The sequence below is a fragment of the Lytechinus pictus genome, chromosome 16 (assembly GCF_037042905.1).
Source record: "Lytechinus pictus isolate F3 Inbred chromosome 16, Lp3.0, whole genome shotgun sequence".
Classification (NCBI taxonomy): domain Eukaryota; kingdom Metazoa; phylum Echinodermata; class Echinoidea; order Temnopleuroida; family Toxopneustidae; genus Lytechinus; species Lytechinus pictus.
In genome coordinates this window covers 27,316,280-27,337,937 of record NC_087260.1, presented here as the reverse complement: position 1 = coordinate 27,337,937, position 21,658 = coordinate 27,316,280, and the positions used below count along the sequence as shown (strand labels likewise).

The window sequence follows — 21,658 nt, the reverse complement described above, 5'->3', positions numbered from 1 at the left end:
AGTAGACTTCTTGAATTCAAGTGGATACATGAAAATGGATATGCTGATTTTGCTTTACTCTCAATGTATGTGTTAAACTCATCAGGTGTAAAATATTTCTTACAAGGAGAAAATTATAAATTATCAAGCAACAGAAATTCATGCAAGATGTTTAAGTCATGGTTGCAATTGTTTATTCATTCTCTAAAAAAATTACAGGTAGACATTTAACAACAACAAACGAATAAAAAATATCAATATTCATAAAAGTACATAAGGATGTGAAAAAAGGCAATATTAAAACATGCATGGAGTTCACCGGGGTAAAACATATGTTAGGTGTGGTATTACCCACATTATAATTCATTTAAGAAGTGAGAACAAATGTTTATTACATGCATTTCTTTTTTGTATTATTCTGATCGCGTTCTGTTCGTTTCAAGTTTAAAGTTTGTTTAAATCTTCTTCGCAGGTAATCAGCTTAGTCATGGTCTTCCCTCCTCGGGCTGGAAGCAGGGCGATGATGCGACCATCGGATGACCAACACTGTACAACTTTTGTGTTCACGTGTTTTCTTCAACAATTTCTGATTTCTCACAGTAAGATCCTCCACGATGATGATGCCGGACCCCTTCAGAAGCCTTCTCTTTTGAAGTATTTCTTTCCTTTTCCTATATGAAGTAAGTTTCACGATTATTGGACGCGGCGATAGAGAATGGTCTGAGGACTGGGGCCTTGCTCTTCCTGTGCGGTGCGATCTGTCAATATCTCTTGTTACATCAATCTGAATTCCTAGCTTTGACTGACAGATATCTGAAACAATGTTGTCTGTGTTTTCTCCTTGTGTTTCATTTTTACCTAGGATTCTGATACATGACCTACGAGAGTATTGCTCTAGACTGTTAACACTTCGATCAAGCATTTCGATTTGGGATATTTGTGTTGTGGTGATTTTGGTTAGATTCTGAATCTCTCTATACTTGGAATCCATTTCCATTTGCATGTCGTAGATGGAGCTCTGCATTTTGTCCAAGCGCTCAATTAACTCTGACATTTTTTATCCACAACTCTTACAAAGAGTTACGATTGATCAAATCAATCGTAACTCTATGGAAATCCATCAGTGTCATAATTTTGTCTACAAGAATATTGCAAAATGTCCTTTTGAAACAATGGAGAACACACCAAATTGTCAAGAAATTATTGAATTAATGGCCTGGGGGGGGGGGGCCACTTACATTGACGAATGGATACCATGCGCGACCAAAAAAACACGTAAAAAGGATGTCTTTTTCAAGATAGGGCATGTTACGTACGTAACGTAATAAGGGTGTCAAAAACACTAAAATAATGAAAAAAGGGTATCTATTTTCGCTAGGAAAGCTACGTGTTTAGTGTCATATTTGCGAGGGTGTAAAGAATTAAGACTAAAATGTTTTATAAAGGATGTACTTTTTGCCCCAAGAGTCAACACTACGTGTTTAGAGTACGATTTGCGCGAGATGTGGGAGGTATTGGGCTGTACTAAACCCAATGATGTAGGTAAAGGTAAAAGCGACGTCCGCGACATGACAATAAAAATATTGCTGTACTTGTTTAGGGGGTCAAGTCAGGGAATACTTGGCAAGAGTATTGTTTAGTTTCCAATACTTGTTAAGGGCAGGGTTTCACACGCCAATACTTGTTAAGGGATGCATTTTCAGAATATGGAAAATATGTGTTTAGGGTGCTTTTCGAGACCCCATGGTCGCGCATGGTATCCACTCGTCAATGGTAGTGCCCCCCCCCCCCCCCGGGATTTATGGATATACATTAATATCTATAATTTTTTTGGAACAAACATGCATTCTATATGTTGACTTTGCTGGCTTTCCATAGTTGCGATTGATCGGATCAATCGCAACTCTTTGTAAGACAGGCCCCAGATGTGTAAGGCTGGGCGAATAGTGTGTATTAAATAGGAAGCTTGAATAAAGAAATAAGAAAATGAAGAATTTTTTTTTTTCCAGATCACATTACTTGGGATAGATGGATACATCGTCTGGAGGCATAGGGGCCTCTGCACCTTCTCATCATGATCCCTCTCACCATGAACCTGTGCCGGAACCGGCCTTGATGGAGGTGGTTATTTCATCAGATGGGGTCCAGTCAGAGACCGTAGAGATGCCGTCTTGCCACAACTGCACAGTCTTACAGAAGGTATTTAATACAAATAGTATTGATGATGATTTCACGATGATGATGATGATGATGATGATAGTGATGATGTTACTGAATACTGATGATGATGATGGAGACAATGACGATGATGATGACGATGGTGATGATAATGATGATTTAATTAATGATGATGATGATGATGATTTTAATAATGGTGATGATGATGATGATTTCAATAATGATGGTGGTGATGATGATGATGACATGATGCTCAAGAGGAGTGGCAGAGTTCCCAAATCACCTTCTAGTTCAAGATGATTCATGGTTTAATTGACATCAACTACAAGGAACACATCTCCCTGAAGGAAAATCAAGCAAGACAGGGTCATGACTATAAACAGTTCTACAGAACAGATGCACATGCAAACTCATTTTATTTTTTATTTTTTTTTACAAAATCGAAATTTATTGAGAAAAATCATCTCTATATGTCTCTATTTCATAAAACGTACACAAATATGGTTATTAGATCAATGTAATTTCAGGAAACTTGTTTTTTTTTTCAATCATTTTGTAAAAACCAGGGTGAGATATACACAAGTTTCAATGTTTTTTTTTTTCATCTGCAAGAGCAGTGCACATTTTAGCTTGCATGCAGCTTGAGCGCCGTGATGGGTGAGTGCGCCAAGCATTTTATTATGAAATACACTTTTTTGGGGGAAAATACAAAATATTTATCTCACACGGTAAAAATACTGATTTTTTGTCAAAGTACTGATTTTGGGGGATAAGAATACTGAAAATGCAAAATACAACTTGGCAGCTCTGTAAAAGACTGGAATCGTCTCCCCTCGTCAGTCATATCCCAACCATCCCTAGGAACCTTTAAATCAGCGCTCCAAAAAGCCCTAAAAGTAAAACCGGAGCTTAAGTTGGTGACCGCACACGGCTCACCTCCAGTTTAAACACCATTATGGAGTCTTTTAGAGGAATCCTGTACCAAGTAAAGACAGTAATGCAAATAGTCTGAAAAGATATTTTGGCCATGTAGGAAATACGGTACATCAAAATGAAAAAAATCTGGTTGTTGATGATGTTGTTAATGGTGATGATGATGATGATGATTGATGATGATGTTGTTGAATACTATGATGACAATGATGATGGTGATGATGATTATTATGATAATATGATGTTCATGAAAGACAGGAATGTATTAGTCTGATGAATAGGTCTTTTCCCATATAGGAAATACATAAAAACGAAATGAAATGATGCTTATAATGATGATGAATGAATGAATGATGATGATGATGGTGATGATGTTACTGAATACTAATCATAATGATGATGATGGTGATGATGATGATTATAATATGATGCTCATGAAAGACAGGAATCTAAAAAATTCTGATAGAAAAGGTCTTTTTCTCATGTAAGAAATCCATTAAAATTAATTATTTTTTTATGTTGATGATGATGATGATGTTGAATACTGATGATGACATCGATGACAATGATGATGTTATGATGCTCATGAAAGACAGGAATGTTAATAGACTGATGAAAAGGTCTTCCCATAAATGAAATACAACAAAATTAAATGAAATTATGATGTTTATAATGATGATGATAAGGATTATGATGAATGATGATGATGATTAATGATAGTGAAAAATTATGATAATGGTGATGGTGATAATGATCAATGATGATGAGTTGATATTACCGAGCGTTGACGCCATCTTCGATAATACTAATGATAAATAATAATAAAAACATTTATAAGGTGCTTTATATGGGTGTTTCAAAATGCACAGTTGGGCTAACTATTGAAAAATTTAAAAAGGAAAAAAAAATAGATCTGATTTTAAATTTTGTTTCAAGTTGAGAAAAGGAACTGATTAGCATAGCAAGGTGAATATCAACAATTCTACAACTTATTTTCATAGCAGAGCGAGACGATAGGCGCCGCTTTTCCGATCTTATTCCGATTTTATGGATCTAGTTCATGAAACATCGACATAAGGGTAATCAAGTATAAATGTTTGTTTTGCACACATCTTCAATCACGTGATCATGGTCAAAGGTCATTTTTGGTCATTGGACATAGTATTTTATTATTACATGAATGTTTTCTTTTGTGAATAATTATTCAATAGCTGTTTCCAAAGTCAGCACTGCTGCTACATGTATATCAAATCGTGTAATGCAGGCAAGACTGCCAGCGGCATTCCACTTGTTTGATTATCCATTTGTATGAAATGTGTATATATATGATTATAAAATCACAGATTTTATTTGTTTTCATCAGATTGTGGTACTCTCCCACATGTGCATATTGCTGTTAGTAGTCTAACATCAAATGAAATTTAAAGAAATTGACTTTTTCAAATTAAAAGAATGGGAAGATTTAATGTTTTCCTGTTAGTTAATGGCTGAATCAAAAATTTTCATGGGAATTAGGACAATAAATAGACATTTCATGGAATTGATGTATATGAAATACAATTTTCAGCAAGATTTTGGGAGAAGTACATGTAATCACTCCCTCCTCTGAACAAAACCACCTATTTACAAAGAACAATTAAATGGCTTTCAAAATAAATGTAACTCAGGCCTATCTTAGTCGATACAGGTAACTTTCTGTATATATTTCATGATTGAGGCCTTGAAATGTTCATGTGTTTTGTGTACAGGAGCTAGAAGACAGTAAAAGAGACAGAGCTTTCTTTGTAGACATCAAGAGAAAGATGATATTAACAGAGTGAGTATAGTTTGAGTGGAGTATATATTTTATTATTAATACTCCACCAAAAATTAATGCTAAGGAATGGAATGGGGCAGATTTTGTTCTGGGAACTGAGCCTATGCAATGCCTCTTGCCTCTCTTATGCAGATCCGTTATTTTATGTTCATTTGTACTTATACTTGTAAATAATTTCTTATATTTTGTATTATGGGCATTTTTTAATCGAGAGTGAAATAAATGTAAATTGATTGAAAATTGGAATTCAAATTAGCCCTCAAATTCCCCCAAGGAGTCATGGAATACTAAAAAAAAAGATCCCTGAAATTTTATGTTATGTTCAAATAGTATAAATTAAGTGAATGTGACTGATTATGATTAACATGTATACCTACTATGAAATGATGAGTTAAGTTGCTCTTTGTCATAGCCTTTCTCAGTTGATAATTGTCAGGAGGTATTTTAATTTCGATTTTATTTTATCTTTTCAGTACACTCATACAGAAGCACCAGAGCAAATGTCAAGATATCCTTTTAATAAATCAAATAATTTTGCTTAAATAATAATAGCTATTCATTTGAATCTTTATCAATTAATTTGTATACATGCATGTGGAAAGTATTCATTTATATAATGAACTGTCATGTAAGCCACCTGTTAAAAGAATTACATGTAATAATCATGTCTGGTAACATGGTGAATTACTAATAATAATTGACACAAGAAAAAAAATGTGTAATGAAATTAATTTGCATTGAATGTACCCAGGCAGTTTAAGCGATCAATTTCATGCTTGCATCATAATGTGCTAATATTATTCTTGTAATTAATGGCCTGTTTTTTTAAATATATAATATAATAAAACAAAAAACAAAGCAGCAATAGCAAGCACCATAAGATTTTATTGATTTTGAAAAATATTTTGGAAATCACTGGAAACTGGTCCATTTGATGTATGTGTAGTGTAGCTTATTTATTTTTTTTTATCATTTTTTTTTTTACATTAGATGGAAATGCATATCATTTTATCTGACATCACTAATATCTGAGAAGAGAAATTACTTTCTGCATTTAATGATAACACTATTTTTATAATGAAATTGAAACTAGGTAAGGGAACACTTTCCTTGTAATTTGATGCCATCATTGCTATTATGTAGTCTGTGATATATATAATTAATAATTAATATATAAATTGAGGGTAGTTGTACATGTAGAAATAGTGATGGTATGGTAGTTGTCGTTGTCGTCGTCGTAGTAGTAGTAGTAGTAGTAGTAGTAGTAGTAGGAGTAGGAGTACATGTAGTAGTAGGAGGAGGAGTAGTAGTGCATGTTGCAGTAGTAGTAGTAGTAGTAGTAGAAGTAGTAGTAGTAGTAGTAGTAGTACTAGTAGTAGTAGTAGTAGTAGTAGTAGTAGTAGTACTAGTAGTAGTAGTAGTAGTTGTAGTAGTAGTAGTAGTAGTAGTAGTAGTAGTAGTAGAAGTAGTAGTAGTAGTAGTAGCAGCATGTTTTATGCTAATGATAGAAATGTCAGTAACATTATTGCTATTTGTCAGTAATGTTGGACTACAATTTTTATTATTCAATATGAATACATAAGTTATATATAACTATTAGAAGGTTGGACTTGGATCCATGAAAATGAGAAATTCATATCTGTTGTGGCATATGTTTTGTGTGATTGATTTCCTTAATGCCATTGCACCTTTTGAAGAACAGCAGAAGAGTATTCAAAATTTAACTACAAGATTAGCCCAGTCAAAGAGGTAATGTACAGTATATTTTTCTTTTATTTGTAAAAATCAAGGTGTGCTACATGTATTATATATCATTTTTCTTATCTTTTCTTCCTCTACATAAAAAAACAGAGCATATTGTGCAAAATGTTGAGATATATGAATTAATTCTTTCCAAGAGAACCAAAAATCTTTTTCAGGACTACATTTACATACTTTACGCCTAATTCTCAGATTTGCCACATGCAAACCGTTAAAACTTATTAGTATTTCTCCGCCTTATCTGTTATCTTTTCCCCCTTCTTTTTCCAAGAGTTTTTCCTCTTTTTTTCTTGCAAATTTATGTTTATTTGTCTCCTTATTGTCCTTAATCATTCTTTTTATTTGGTTTTCTCCTTCCCCTTCTCCCTCTTCTCTCTCTTTCCTCCTCCTCCTCTTTCTCCTCCATCTTCTTCTCCCCTCTTCCTTCAATCTTGTAATTGTTGCCTTTATTGTTATTCTTAGTGGTTTGTTTTGGTGTTCTTCTTTTTATTGTTATTGTTATTGTTTCAATTGTTCTTTTTCTTCAACTGACTTACGATCAGAACCCCCACCCCCAAAAAGAGAGCAGCTTTTCAGCATTTACAGATAAAAATCATTCTCAAGAATACACTTGTCAAAACTCAAAAGATTGAGTTTGGGTGGTCTTTTCAGGACCACTACATGGCCACAAATACATGGTCTATCATGAAACCTATACACTCATTCTTTCTTCACCATGGAAACCTTCAGAATTCATATAAAAAATATATTATTGTGAAGATTTATGTTTTTGCAGATCTTCACCTGGTACAAATCAAAAGAGGAAGTAGGTTTGAATGAATTCTACTGCTTGCTTCCTCTTGTTTATAATCATATTTTCATTTTATATGAAGCTGCAGTGAATATTGAATTTTGTATGAAAACTAAAGTTTTAAAGCCAAACAAAAGAGGAAGTACGTGTATGTACATCAAGTGCCTGTTTCATGCAACTATGTTAAATCAAACACAAGTCCGAAATATGCATTTTGATTGGTCAAGAATCAAGTTGCATTTGATTTTTGGATGTGCATTCAGTTGCATCTCTTTCTGCATTGGACTCTATAGCAACAGGTGTATTGAATAAAATGTTTTTTTTGCATCGAACAGGGAGCATATTATTCTAAAATAATATATATTTTTTATTACAAACTACTTGCTGCCTTCCAGTTTATAGGGATCCTTAAGTCGAAAGAAATAAACTATTTTACACGTTCATGCCACTTTTTATAATATAAATGTATTTATAAATTGATGCATAGGTTTAATGAAATGCACCGTATGTGTTGTAATGATATTGTGATTTAATTTCATTTTAATCTTTCCAAGGCTGTAGTCATATACTTTGATTGATTTCCTTTACAGAGACTGTAAGGTATTAGAGGAGCAGCTTGCCACAACGTTGAAAGACATCATCCCATGGAAGAAGGTAAACCTTATCTGTTTCATACGTATTCAGTCACTTGCAGAGGTGTCAACCAATATGTTTTTGTCGTAATTATTACGTTTTTGCAACTACATTACGGCATTACTGTTTTTTTCATAAGTTACGATTTCATTTGAAAAAAATCAATTTTATTGAGAAAAATTGTCTCTATAGGTCTCTATTTCATAAAACTTACACAAGTATGGGCAATTGAATGATGTCATATCAGGTAACTAGACCAAGGTCAAAGGTCATTATGGGGTCAGTATTTATAATTCTTTTTTTTTAATCACTCAACTTCAGTGAAGGGTCGACAAGAAAATTATTAATTTCATGTTATCTTTTCTGTAGGATAAAGAACGATTTCTTCAGGAAGCTCAGGAGAGTAAGAAACAGTTTGATGATCTTCACAATAAGCTCAGCGCTCAGAAGGTAAGAAGTAGACAATTTTTAAATTGATCTTTGAGGTTGCAATTGATTGCAAATATCAAATGCAATATTTCAAATGCCATTTTGATTTAAATTTGAGCAAGTTATTGTTGTTTTCATTTGCTTGAAGAGAAAAAGGCCCTCCCAATAAATTTACAGATTGTTTAACTAAAACCTTACTTGCATTTAAGTTCAACTATTTTTGCAACACTATTTAATCCTTGAAGATGTATATGTAGGCTTCAGTGCAGGCTTCTTCAACCAAAATATGTAAATTAGAGGCCGTTTTTTTCATTTTTATTATTCGTTACCATTACCATTTAGTTAGCCAATTTTAGCCAAAATTCTTTCTGAAAAGCAATGTGACACTATGTTCTTGTTGCCAAATAATGAACAATTACATGTAACATGTCTCACCACTTTTGCATAGCTCAGAATGACTGCGTATACAAAAAAAAATTACTTCCAGTGAGATTTCTGGATTTTTTGCTTTTCTCAAAAAGGTGTCCTACAATTTACCGTAAAATAGTAAGCAATCTTTCTGAATTGAATACCAGACCCAGAGCTACATGTAAGTATTACATCCAAGCAAAAATCTATGTGAAATACTTATTCTCACTTTGGTCGGATATTAATATTAGCTCTGGTCAAAGAAGGAAGCCTATTATTTAAATGCAACTGGACTGATTATTTTTCTTTTACTTTTCAGTCTCTTATAAAACAATATGAGAGTAAACTTGAGATATGCGATGACGAGAAAGCTGTCTTGGAGTCTGACATCTTTGAGCTGAAATCTCAGATAGAATCCACAAAACAGAGGTAAGAATCTGTGTGGTATATTTCATTAAAATTATAGTCATAAGTTAACACTGACTTGACTTTTTAAAAATCTGAGCCTTCAAGTTTCACTTGTCACCTGCATCTGTGATATGGTATAAAAATAAAGCCGAAGGAAAATCAGCTCGAAAATTCGAATCTATGAATCTTGTTTTATTTAGGGGGTCACTTTCATTTCTTATACAACTTGTGCATATGATTCATGTATTCAGAACTGTGTAGATAATACAATTTAACAAATCAGTGATATTTTATTTCCATGTTTTTTTTTCTTGTTAGCTGCAAGAAAGCTTCTTCTTCGCTGGAAAAGGCAAGAGGTAAGATTTACTTCTTTCATTATTTTAGTTTGTTGCCATCTTTAACATTTTCATCGTTATTTCTTTTTGATATTGTGACATGAAACACACTTTCTTAGAAAGCTTAGAAAGCTTTCATGTGACCGGTCATGTGACTGGTCATTTATTGGAGATGACTGGTACTATTGACTTGTTCTATTGACCGGTCATGGTTTTGAGATGAGGATGGTTTGTGGGCACGTCATGGTCTAGTGGTTCTGACTCTCGCCTTTCAAACAGAGGGTCGTGGGTTCAAATCCTAGCCTGTTTTCCTTCAGCAAGAAATTTATTCACACTGTGCTGCACTCAACCCAGGTGAGGTGAATGGGTACCCGGCAGGATTATTTCCTTGAATGCACTGAGCGCCGGTGATGGTAGCTCGAGCTAAAGCCGGGGTAATAATAGCAGCGCTTTGTATCCTCAGGCAAAAAGCTCTTTGTAAATCCAGCCATTATTATTGTTATTATTATTATCTAAATAAGTATCACATTACTATCCAATACACTGTGATGCACATCATTTCATGCGGGCATTAAAATAATTAGGTACACACATTTTGCCTCTGAAACAGTCCAACCCGTTAGAACTTTTCCAAAGGTCCCTTGCAACGATAATTTGTACTATTGCCCTCACAGAAGAGTGATATGTATGTATATACTAATCAACATCTGATTTGTACTTTCAGAGGATAACAGCAAGTTGAGGAAAGAGATGAGCCAAGTCAAGAAATCAAAAGCTTCTCTTAACCTCAAGTTTGAAAGAGCAAAGGTATGTTATTTGTTGTGTTTTTTGGTTTTCTTTGCTCATTGTCTTGTATATATGTTATATCATTTTGATTTGTTGTTTGTAATTTTTAAGAACTTTGAAATGAATTGAATAATGATAACAAAAATGTACATGTTAGGAACAGACTATGAAAATTATTAAAGAATTTTATGTAAATAGTTTCTCTTTTATGGAAATCACTATCTTTATTATTGTTTCTATCATTATCATTATTATGGTCCTGAATGTTATCATGCTAATAGTTGTTTTTTGTAAGATTTTATATGTACATAATTTCTCTTTTCTAAGGAAAGAAAAGATGAAAGATTTTGTTAAATTTCATCATTATGAAATCATTATCAATGACATTGTCACCCAGCATTGCCAGGCCAATCTAGGAGCACAATTCGAACACCTAACAAGGTGTATAAATGCCTAAAATACATTCAAGTACCATATATATTATTGTTATACAAGAATCTCTGTTTAATCTGCATACCGTACAATCCCTGTAATTTTACATACCGGTATATGTGAGATACATATTACGGTACCCTTTTAATTTCTTTAATCCTATCAACTAGGTAAAGATAAGAGAATTGTGCAGCCTGTTGACACGACATGGGATCAAAGCCCCAAGGATGAGACAATTCAGTTCTTCAGAGAAAGAGGATGAAGAAGAGGAGAAGGAATACATGGAGGGGACAGAGTCTAGTGACCGAGGTAAGTAATTCCTAGAAAAGTATTAGAGAAATAATCCACACAAGTTTAACCCACACTTGTGATGAGATGGAACAGTATGTAGAAGGACATATAAGCTGCACTTTCTGTCTCTACATCCAAGTATACCTAGTGAAAACAAGTTCCCCATCCAGGGTCGTTCTCATGAAGCAGAAATCCATCTATTCTGGAAAATGGGGGAGTTTTTCCCCCTTAAATTTTTTGGAAAAAAAAGGTTGTTGCAATTGAGCTTTCCTGAAGTCATCACTTCTCAAAGAATGGTATTTTTTATAATTTTCACTGAGAAAGGTAATTGAAATTTATAGAGAAGTACTGGGATCATGTACATTTGTGTGTATGTATATGATTTGGTTTTCTAGACTTGTCAAGTCATACAAACAGCTAAATGAAACAGTCCACAGGAAAGTGTTGATAGGCATTGCATGACAGAACTCTTGTCCTGTCTTATGTCTACTTTCAGATGACAAAGAAGACGTCATGGTTTCCAAGGCAATGAACCCTAGAAATGCTGCAGACAAACCTGTTGCTATGCCAACGTATAAACCTCGCCAGTCTGGAGTTCAGTCTCACCCTGCCAGCGCCCCTCCAAGCAGGAGAGCCTTTCCGAGGATGGATTTCACCTCCGTAACGTGTCTCTCACCCCTTCCACCATCTCCTCCTGATGTAAGTTCAGGGGGGTGTTTCACAAAGATTTAAGTATGACTTAAGTCGCACTTAAATGCCGACACGTACATGATATGCAACGCACGATCTTATTGATAGATACGCAGTGGTGCGCGTCCTCATGACACAATCTGACCAATGCTGTCAAGCCTTTCATACCGTACGCAACTCGGTATTTAAGTGCGACTCTAAGTCATACTTAAATCTTTGTGAAACACCCCCAGGACTAATTCCTACAATTGTCTGCATTGACTATTGTGTATGATCAATGGTAAAAATCAGCCCCATGGTCATTGCTAAGTTTTATGTATCTATCAAAGAAGATTATCAGACATGCCAGATTGATGCTACAAAACAGGCCCCAGACGTGAGATGCATTTAGACATGAGGCTACCAGATCAGGGGCTCTCATTCAACCCCAGGCCTCTTTATCATGCCCAAATCACATCCTCCATAGGCAACCACAAATACCTTATCATCAGTCTTCTATTTAGGTACTGATCCAGAACATATTTGGAATAAAATATCATGATATTGCATTTGAACATCGAAACATGTAACATTCTCCTTTCCGAGATTCTGATCTGTCACTCTGAAATTCAGATTCATAACTGTTGCAGTCCTGCTTGTAAGAATAAATGCAAATTTGATATCTAATCATAATAATGTCCTTGCAGTCATATGATCGGCTTTGATTTGAAACCGTTATACCATTTTCTCTGAGCTAGAGGCTTGTAATTATACAGAAAATTTTATATTAGTATTCTTATAGTTATTCTGATTCTCAAATAAGAAAATACAATTCATTAGCATTTTCAGGAAATGTACACAAGACTATTTGTCAAAGTACTGTATCCTAGATCTGGGCCCCGTCTTACAAAGAGTTACGATTGATCCAATCAATTGTAACTCTATGGAAATCCATCAGTGTCATAATTTTTTCTGCGGGAAATTTGCAAAATGTCAATTGTAAACAAAGGAGAACACACCAAATTGTCAAGAAATCAATTAATTTATGGATATACATTCATATCTAGACATTTTTTTGAACAAACACGCATTTCATATGTTGACTTTGCTGGCTTTCCATAGTTGCGATCGATCCGATCAATCGCAACTCTTTGTAAGACGGGCCCCAGTTGTAAGGTGTGCAGTGTAGCATTTATACACAATGATAGGCAATATCATGCTAATTCACGGCTCCAAGTCTAAAATCTCATGCTTTACTGGTCCTTGACCATAGCTTCTGTGGATTATCATGACCATAACAATTAAAAACGTAATGATAATGGAGAATACAATAGTGATGGTGTTAATAGTCAAGATGCTAATCTTTTACAGTATTGACCTTCTATTTTGTTTGATGTTTTACTTCCAGAATCAGGAAGATAAATACAGTTCTGACAGTAATGAGAGCGACATAACACTGACAGAGGTCGCAGCCAAAATTGAGGCCCAGCTCGCCACTCCTGTGCTTATGAAACGCCAGAGAGAACAACTCAACAAAGAGCAGTGTAGACCATCAACCAGAGTATCCCCAAGGCGAAGGGTTCCTGGAAGACGCGAAACAACAAGTTCAGGTGCAGCGGTTGATCCTGGGGGAAATACAGATGGAGCAGCATCTCGAAGGGGTCTCCGATCCTTGAGGAATACACCTGGAAGTAGCGAGGTATCTTGTAAGCCCCCAGTCAGGTCAGGTTTCAGGGGTTCTAAGAGACTGGAGATGGGAGAAACTGTTGAAAACATTTCAGAGAAGAAGAGACCACGAGGAAGGCCTAGAAAAATTAAGGATAATACCAGTGAGGTTCATGGTGACCCAGAAAAGAATCATAGTGAAGACTTTTCGCAGAGACTGCAGGGAAAATATCAGAGCTTGTCATCATCTGATGAGGAAGTCAATGAGAAAGAGGATGTAAGAAAAGGGTCTCGAACGGAGCAAGGTGGGATTTCAGCCATGAAAACTCGCTCCAAGGCCAAAAGCCAGGACTTGAGAGGCCAGAATACTTTGGAAGATGGTAAAGACATCACCTTGGATGATGACCTGCATTTGTCCAGTGATGAATCAAAGCATTCTGTCTACAACCCCAAGGACGGTGCTTCTAGCGATGGAAGTGACACAGCAAGTGTTATTGGGAGAAAGAAAAGGCTGAATATGAAAAGACAGACTCTGAGGAAATCGAGCGCATTGAGCGATAGTAGTGACAGTGAAGGTGATCATCCCAAACTCAAAGGAACCCAGCTAAGACAAAGTGTTAAACTTACTGGCATTCACCATCAGTCAAAGACATCTGAAGCACCAAGGAGTGAAGACGGTGCGGTCAAGCTTTTATCAGATGAATCCGTTCAATCCAGTAATATGACATTGGCCGATGAGGAAGACACTTCAATCAACACCAGAAGGACATCACGAAGATTGGCTCATCGACAGAGCAATGTTAAATCTCAGGCCTCTATCGAAGAACAGAATTCTGTCAAAGAACATGTAATTACTAAATGTAACAAAGATCTCAGTGATCAAATTGAGCAAGGTATCAAAACGGAACACTCTGAAAATGTGACTGAATCACAAAGAAAAGTAGCTACAAGTGATAGAGAAAAGGTACTTGATGATCAGTCTTCAGAGACTGTTTCAAGAGTGCTTGCAAAACAGAGAGTGACAAGACAAGTGAGTAGGAAACTTTTAAGGTCAGTGAGCAGTCCACCTGGTTCGGAGGATGATAAAGGTGGTGGGCAATTTGTAAGGAAACGTGGAAGAGGTATTTCAAAGGCTGAAAGGTCCATGTCAAATAAATCTTCTAAAGATGATGGCATTCCATCCAAGTTGGGACAAGAGAATGGTGGAGAGGGTGTATTGTCTCAGGAAAAGATGCTACTTAGAAACCTGTCTTCACCAGCTCGCCTGACAAGATCTGCATCACGTAACCTTGATTCGTCAGAATCACTTGTACCGATGTCAGTGAAACCCTGTACCGAACAGAAAACCCCATTCTCAGTGAAAGCTGATTGTAAGTTGCCTGCAGAAGATGAGGAATCCTCAAAGGGTTCCAAAGTCACTGCAAAGGAAACACAGAGATCATCTCAGAAACGGTCCCATGATATGCAATGCTCCGAGGATGAGAAAGTGGATGAAGATGCAAAATCATTGGACCTAGAAGTCTTGGAGAGTAGAAAGGATACTGATTCAGCCTCAAAGGCAGGAGAGGAGAGTGAGGATCCATCCACTCGAAGTGATGGGAAAATCTTAATGAGGTCAGAGACAGAAGAATTTGTTGCATGTATGGATGAGGTTCCTTTTATTGATTGTGGGGAAAACATAGATACACTGAAAACAACAGGAGAGGGCATGGTAGGAGATAAAGGAAAGACTATTACAAGTGATAGTAAAGACACCAAGAAAAAACAATTACCCACCAGGCAAAGTAAAAGAATCAAACTCTCTTCTGTTGATGTAATCAAAGAGAAAACAGAGGATTCATCTTGTGTGGAAGGCATACCTGACAATGCAGGAGGTGATAACTCAAGAGAAAGTGCACACAGAGAGATGAGGAATCGTGAAGAATTGGACAGACCAAGCACTAGCAGAGGATTAAGATTGTCAATGGAAATTTCTCATGGAGCACTTGTCAGAGAGCAGCCTCCAATTATTTCTCAGCAGCGGGAACGCCATACCTCCTTTGCATCACTGCCCTCCTTGGAAAGGAACAGTCCTATGTCACCAATTGAAGAACCCTTTCAAGGATTTGATACCCGTCCTATATCTCCTATGTCCCCAGAAAGACCTGTTGAGAGGGTATCTCCCATCTTGCCTACATTCTTATTTGACTTGCCATCCATCCCAAGAATGCTTTCCCCTTTGCCACCAAGTCCATCACGAATCCATCCAGAAGGAGAGGCTATTGATGCAACTGAAGGTGACATGCAGGAGGTCATGTCAGAGGAAATTCCTGAAGCGCAAGCTCAACCAAGGATGATATCTCCGCTGTTCCCAACACCTGTCCCTTTCGCGGTGTCACCCATCCCTGAGATGTCTGTTCCACCAGCTATTTCACCTATAGCTGATGTCCAGCATCCTCCCGAGATTTCACCTATTGCAGATGTCCAACCACCTGTCCTGGGTGTCCAAGCAATCCAGAATGTTTCTCCAGGAAAGAGTCCGCAACTGCCCTCGCCTAGGATTTTCCATTCTGTAGCACCATCAGACGCCATCACAGTGCGACCTCAGCATAGTAGTCCGAGCTATAACCAGGACAAAACCACAGCTATCAGAAGCCTTAATGCTGTCCTTGATAGAGATGACAATGTAGGGGATGACCGAAGTAGCTTTTCCAAGAAACTAATTGCAAGAAGGTCCAGTGCTGAAGAACCTGGTAGGAGACCTGGAGATACCAGCCAGAACAATCCGCCATCTCATCCTGAGGTAAAGAATGAAGCTCGAGCTACTGCCAACAGTAATCTTCCGTTGAACTATTCTCAAAGAATCTGTGCCAAACATGAACCGACCAACCAACATCGCATTTCAACTCTAGAACAAATGGCAAATGAAACTTTGGTTAAACAAAGACAGAGTGGGACGCTGCGCCAAAGCTCTTCAAGCGATCTAGGGCACCAACCACCGCTTCAGAGTAAAGGTGGCTTTAGTGAGTACCTGCGGAGAGCAGATGGGCATGAAGATCCAACAGCTTTTAGCAGAGTCATTCCTCACCGGGAAGAGCAGAGATCAGCTAGCATTGGCAATTCCTCCATACAACCTTCTAAAAGTGAAGACGCAAAGAAGTCTTCTAATGCAATTACTGATGAGAAGACCCAAGTTGCACTTGATGATGACATGAAAGAGGGAAAGCTGGACAAAGGAAAAAGCCCATCTGATGCTACACAGACTGCAGCTTTTGATAAACCCATCTCAAAGAAGCTGAACAAGACAATCGTCGGAAGCATATGGGGTCAAATGGCTATTCAGGATAGAAGGGACACAGGAAATCAAAATAGAAAGAAGCAAACCAGGTGCCCTTTGCCAAACTCTCAGGTAAGTTAGAATTTGGTTTGCACAACATGTTCATTTCAAAAGAAACAGTCATTAGCACATCTAATTATATTTTGTGAAACCAATATTCTAGCAGTTATTCTGTCAGGTTTTATCTGATGTGTAACAACAAAAGAGAAGCTTTTCGAAATTTCCACTATGTTAACATAGAACGTTCTTCCACTTTTTCATATTTCAGCCATCTATTCTCCACTTTCCTATATACAATCCATACAGAGATATGCCTCCTTGCAAAATACCATTTTTTTAAAGCCAGTTGATAATTTCTGTTAATTTTTCACATAATGCTTGATGTTTATTATAAATTTTCAAAACAATGATCCATAGTTTTAGCAAGGCAAGGTACATTGATTGCAGAATTTTATCCTATTTTCCCTGTACCAGGCTTTATGAATATAATTTTTTTCTAATTAATTACATGTGTTTATTTCTGTATTTCTAAATCCCATATTCTTTTATTAACCCAAGGAGTCTGGTGAAACCCAAGCCAAGTTTAAGGTACCTAGTGAACCACCCTTACCAGCCACTCATGCTCTGGCCCAGCAGTCAGTCCAGGGCAAGGACCAGGCCCCAAGAAACAAAGAACAGGTTTTCCCACGGTTTGTTCCTGCTTCTAAACAAAAGCCTCCTGTCTCAGCTCCACTCCAAGTACCCTTCAAAACCTCTGGACCTGGAACCGGACCAGAAACTGGACAAGAACCTATAAACCACACCCAAGATCTTGACAAGACTGCATGCTCCACAACGCGTGTTGAATCTTCAAAGTCACTGGCAGTCACAGACCAGACCCCACTTCAGGATGTAGCCTCAGAGAAGGTCCAAGCCAAGGCTTCATTCAAAAGACCAAACCAGTCCTGGGCTCCTGGTCCTGTTACTCCTCACCAAATCAAGACCCAGAAGAAGCTTCATCTACATGATGTCCTTCGTCTGATTAGAGAACATAGCCCAAAGGAATCGGTCTTTACCATCTGTGAATGCATCATTGAGGTAATTCTTCAAATTGAAAAGTTTGTACCATTGCAAAAAACAGAAAAGAGTAGAATTTATTTTTTTTTCTTTCACTGGATGACTGTCATTACTCATTTAGTTGAAGTAACACCTGGTGAGTGTTTCATAAAGCCGTTTGGTATCATAGTTATGCATGACTTTGTGCATGATTGGAATATATTCTTTGGTGTTGAGTCAGTAACATACATGTAGGGGCTGTAGCACAAGAGAGAGTCACCAGTGCTTGAAATCATGTATTCTGTAATTACGAACAGCAAAATTCCCATCTTCCCTATTCATAAATAAAAATAAAGTTGAATATTTTTACCAGTCAGAAATGGCAAAATATATTGGTAATAGAACACACTTCTAAAAAATATCCTATATCCACCCTTCACTCATATTTTCTTTGATCTTTGCTTTTCCTTCTAATCCTTTGTTAACCTTCCCTTTCTGATTCATCCAATTTAAATAGTTCTTAGAGCAGAACAATGTGAACCTTTTTCCTGCAATTTATGCCAAGTGCATCGTGGGTAACACGTCAGCACAGCCGGTGATATCTTCACATGAAGAACAGATTTCAAAGACCATCTTCTTATGGACCAAAGAAAAGAGAAAAGTGAGTACTAATCTCTCCATCCATCCATCCATCCATGAATTGTTTGTTCCTGGAAATTAAGAGAAATGTAACCATGTTTGTGGAATGCACCGATATATCATATCATACCGAGTGGTGACTTTTACACAAACCACTCCAGCATGTTTCAGTATCATTTGCTTCTAAATCACTTAAACACACCATCTTTTCATGTTCCAGGATTACCTTGTACATGGAATGTTGCCATAAGAGCCACAATGCAGTCGAATTCCATATTTTGACGTTTCTTTATCCATTTTTATTATCCACAGAGAAATGTGATGCATTTACTGCTGAGCGAACTTGGGCAAAGATTAGCAAGCCAGGAAGGTGTTGACCTAAGCCGGACTCTGACGTTCAGCCGACTGTTTGCTGCTATTTGTAGAGATTCAGGTAAAAATGACTGTCAATTATATGTATATATTTTTTTTGAAGTACAAAGAAACAAGTCCACAGTTATGTATTTATATTTATTGACTTGTAGGATTGCTGATCAATCAAAGCTGAAAGGATATGTGTAAATTTATTATTGAAAAGACTTGCCCTGTAACTTCTTAAAGTTTCCATGGCAAAGAAGAATAGTGTAGTTGTTTCACGGTACACCATGTGTTTTTATGTGGACATGTGTTGGTCCTGAAAATGACCACCCAAAAGAGTATACCTTAAGATATATCAATAAACTTTGTGAAATGTAGATGTTCAATGTTATATTCAATAACTGGTTTACAAATTTATGAATGCCTGATATTTTTGAGCTAATATCTAGTCTTATCAATTATTTTGGAATTTATTTTGAATTCAGAGTCATACCATGAAATCTGTGATGTGAATAGTACTGGGTGATCAGAATGTGTGTCGAGGTGCATGTACTTTTTTTAACTATGCGAATATTGAAAAAAGAAATGAACATAAAACCTACTACAGCATAATCTGGTCTATATGCATTACCAGTTCACTGCTTTATTTTGTTCTCAATGTATTTTTGATTGATAACACAGACTGGATAGGCCGAGCCAGAGTACTGTGTTACGATATCATCAGGGAAAATCTACCCAATGGCTACCATCTACTACTGGCCATAGCTGCAGTCTGGCCAAGCATTCTCAAGAAGAAGGTATGGTGTGGTGACGATGAGGATGATGGTGGTGATGGTAGTGGTGGTGGTTATTATGGTGGTCATCATCCTTACCATCATCATTATCATCATCATTATCATGGTGATGATGATAGTGATAATGAGGATTGTGATGGTGGTGGTTGTGATGAAGGTAGTGGTGGTAGTTGTGATGGTGATGGTGGCAATAGTGGTGGTGGTTGTAATGATAGTAGTGGTGTTAGTTGTGATGGTGATGGTGGTGGTGGTGGTAGTGGTGGTTGTGATGACGTTTGTGGTGGTATTTGTGATGGTGATGGTGGCAGTAGTGGTGGTGGTGATGGTTGTGATGATATTAGTGGTGGTAGTTGTGATGGTGATGATGATGATGAAGATAATGTTGGTGGTATTGGTATTGGTGGTGGTGGTGGTGATGGTGATGATGGTTGTAGTAATGGTGATGATTGTGGTTGTAGTCCTTGTCTTGATGGCAGTGAAAAGATGATGTTTGAAGTTATAGTGGTAGTGGTGATGGTGATGCTAATGGTGGTATTATTGATGATGATGATAATGTGAAGAAAACTTGAATCATGGCATTTTAATAACATACAGAATTTACCTATGCATAGCTGCAATTCTGCAACCTCTCTTCTGCTCTCAACCTCACATGGACTGAAAACTTAGAAAAAGAGCTTTCGTATGGCAGTGACTTTCATTATTTTATTTTTGTTTTGTAGGATGGTGTTGTTCAGCCTCTCATGTCCACAATGGAAATCATTGTAATGCACCAACTTCATTCTGACCTGAAGGGAACCACTTCCTTCATTAGGGAAACAGCTGAGAAGGTATGTTGAAAAATAATAGTGAAACCTGTCTATAATGACAGCCCAAGGGAAACAGAAAACTATAGCATCAGGGAAAATTATTTTACTTTTTTCCAGTCAGGGAAAAATCAGGGAATTTGATAACAAAATTCCTCAAATCAGGGAAAAATGCCTCAAATGAGGGAAAAATCAGGGACTTTTGATCAGCCCAAAAGTCAAAAGCATGGTAGTCAGTCAGACTCTGTTATATTTTGTTGCATATCAAAACAACATCCATTGAATGACTGTATAGTGAAACCTATATGTAATGACCACCTAGGGGATACATACAATGTGGCCTGTAAAGACGGGTGACACTTTTGGACAATTCATTTGCCTCCATGGGAATCGACTTTATTTGGCTTTAGTGGTTACTGTAGGCAATGTGGAGGTGGTTGCTAGCACAGGTTTTACTTTATTTGTTTCCTTGGCATGGAGTACATGTATGAGCTAGATTGCATGAAGCATGTCTTGAGTTGTAACGGGTGTTGCAAGAAAAGATTTGCAATCATATGGGGGCATCTCGGTGTAGTGGTTACGACCCTCGTCTTTCAATCTGAGGGACATGGGTTTGATTCCCAGCCATGGCGCGTTTTCCTTCAGCGAGAGATTTACCCACATCGTGCTGCACTCGACCCAGGTGAGGTGAATGGCTTACCCGGTAGAAAGGAATTCCTCGAATGCTGAAGCGCCCGATCAAGGTAGCCGTAGTAATAATGGAATCATGTAAGCATGGCCTGCTGGGAGAACAGTTTTTTGGAACTGAAATGGCTACCCTGGGTAAAATATGACATTATTATTATCTTAATTGCATCTGTCCACTGCGAGTTCATTGTTCACCTATTTTGTCCATTGTCTGGAGCGGATGAAAACGGAACCACCCCCAAATTTTGCTTGTCCGCTGTATCCGTTATGAATACGTTTTGTGTCCTTTGGCCAGTGGGACCAGGCCTTAACCCTTTATCTTCAACGAAATAAAGCCTGGAGCAATTGGAGCCAGAGAAATTGTTGTTCAACCTGTTTTTTTACCATGGTACAATTGACACCACCTTTGTGAATCGGATAGACTGCTTCTGAATATTGCATTTATATGATGATCTGTGTAATTTTCTGGTATGTATTTATATTGATTTGGTAACTTAATACTTGAATGTGTTTG

The 21,658-nt window shown here is 37.0% G+C and overlaps 1 protein-coding gene across 1 annotated transcript in view; it reads left to right on the top strand.

The window, feature by feature from the left end:
* The window catches only part of LOC129278641 (uncharacterized), a 33,941-nt gene that overhangs the window by 7,323 nt on the left and 4,960 nt on the right, over positions 1-21,658 (top strand). Inside the window, exons 2-18 of the mRNA XM_054914787.2 lie at positions 1,989-2,178; positions 4,839-4,906; positions 5,380-5,414; positions 6,595-6,655; positions 8,048-8,111; positions 8,460-8,540; positions 9,247-9,356; positions 9,654-9,691; positions 10,395-10,477; positions 11,059-11,197; positions 11,676-11,878; positions 13,257-16,901; positions 17,388-17,906; positions 18,382-18,525; positions 18,816-18,936; positions 19,542-19,657; positions 20,374-20,481. Of these exons, the coding sequence (XP_054770762.2) occupies positions 2,008-2,178; positions 4,839-4,906; positions 5,380-5,414; positions 6,595-6,655; positions 8,048-8,111; positions 8,460-8,540; positions 9,247-9,356; positions 9,654-9,691; positions 10,395-10,477; positions 11,059-11,197; positions 11,676-11,878; positions 13,257-16,901; positions 17,388-17,906; positions 18,382-18,525; positions 18,816-18,936; positions 19,542-19,657; positions 20,374-20,481 (5,706 nt within the window). The 5' untranslated portion in view covers positions 1,989-2,007. The remainder of the gene's footprint in view (positions 1-1,988; positions 2,179-4,838; positions 4,907-5,379; positions 5,415-6,594; positions 6,656-8,047; positions 8,112-8,459; positions 8,541-9,246; positions 9,357-9,653; positions 9,692-10,394; positions 10,478-11,058; positions 11,198-11,675; positions 11,879-13,256; positions 16,902-17,387; positions 17,907-18,381; positions 18,526-18,815; positions 18,937-19,541; positions 19,658-20,373; positions 20,482-21,658) is intronic.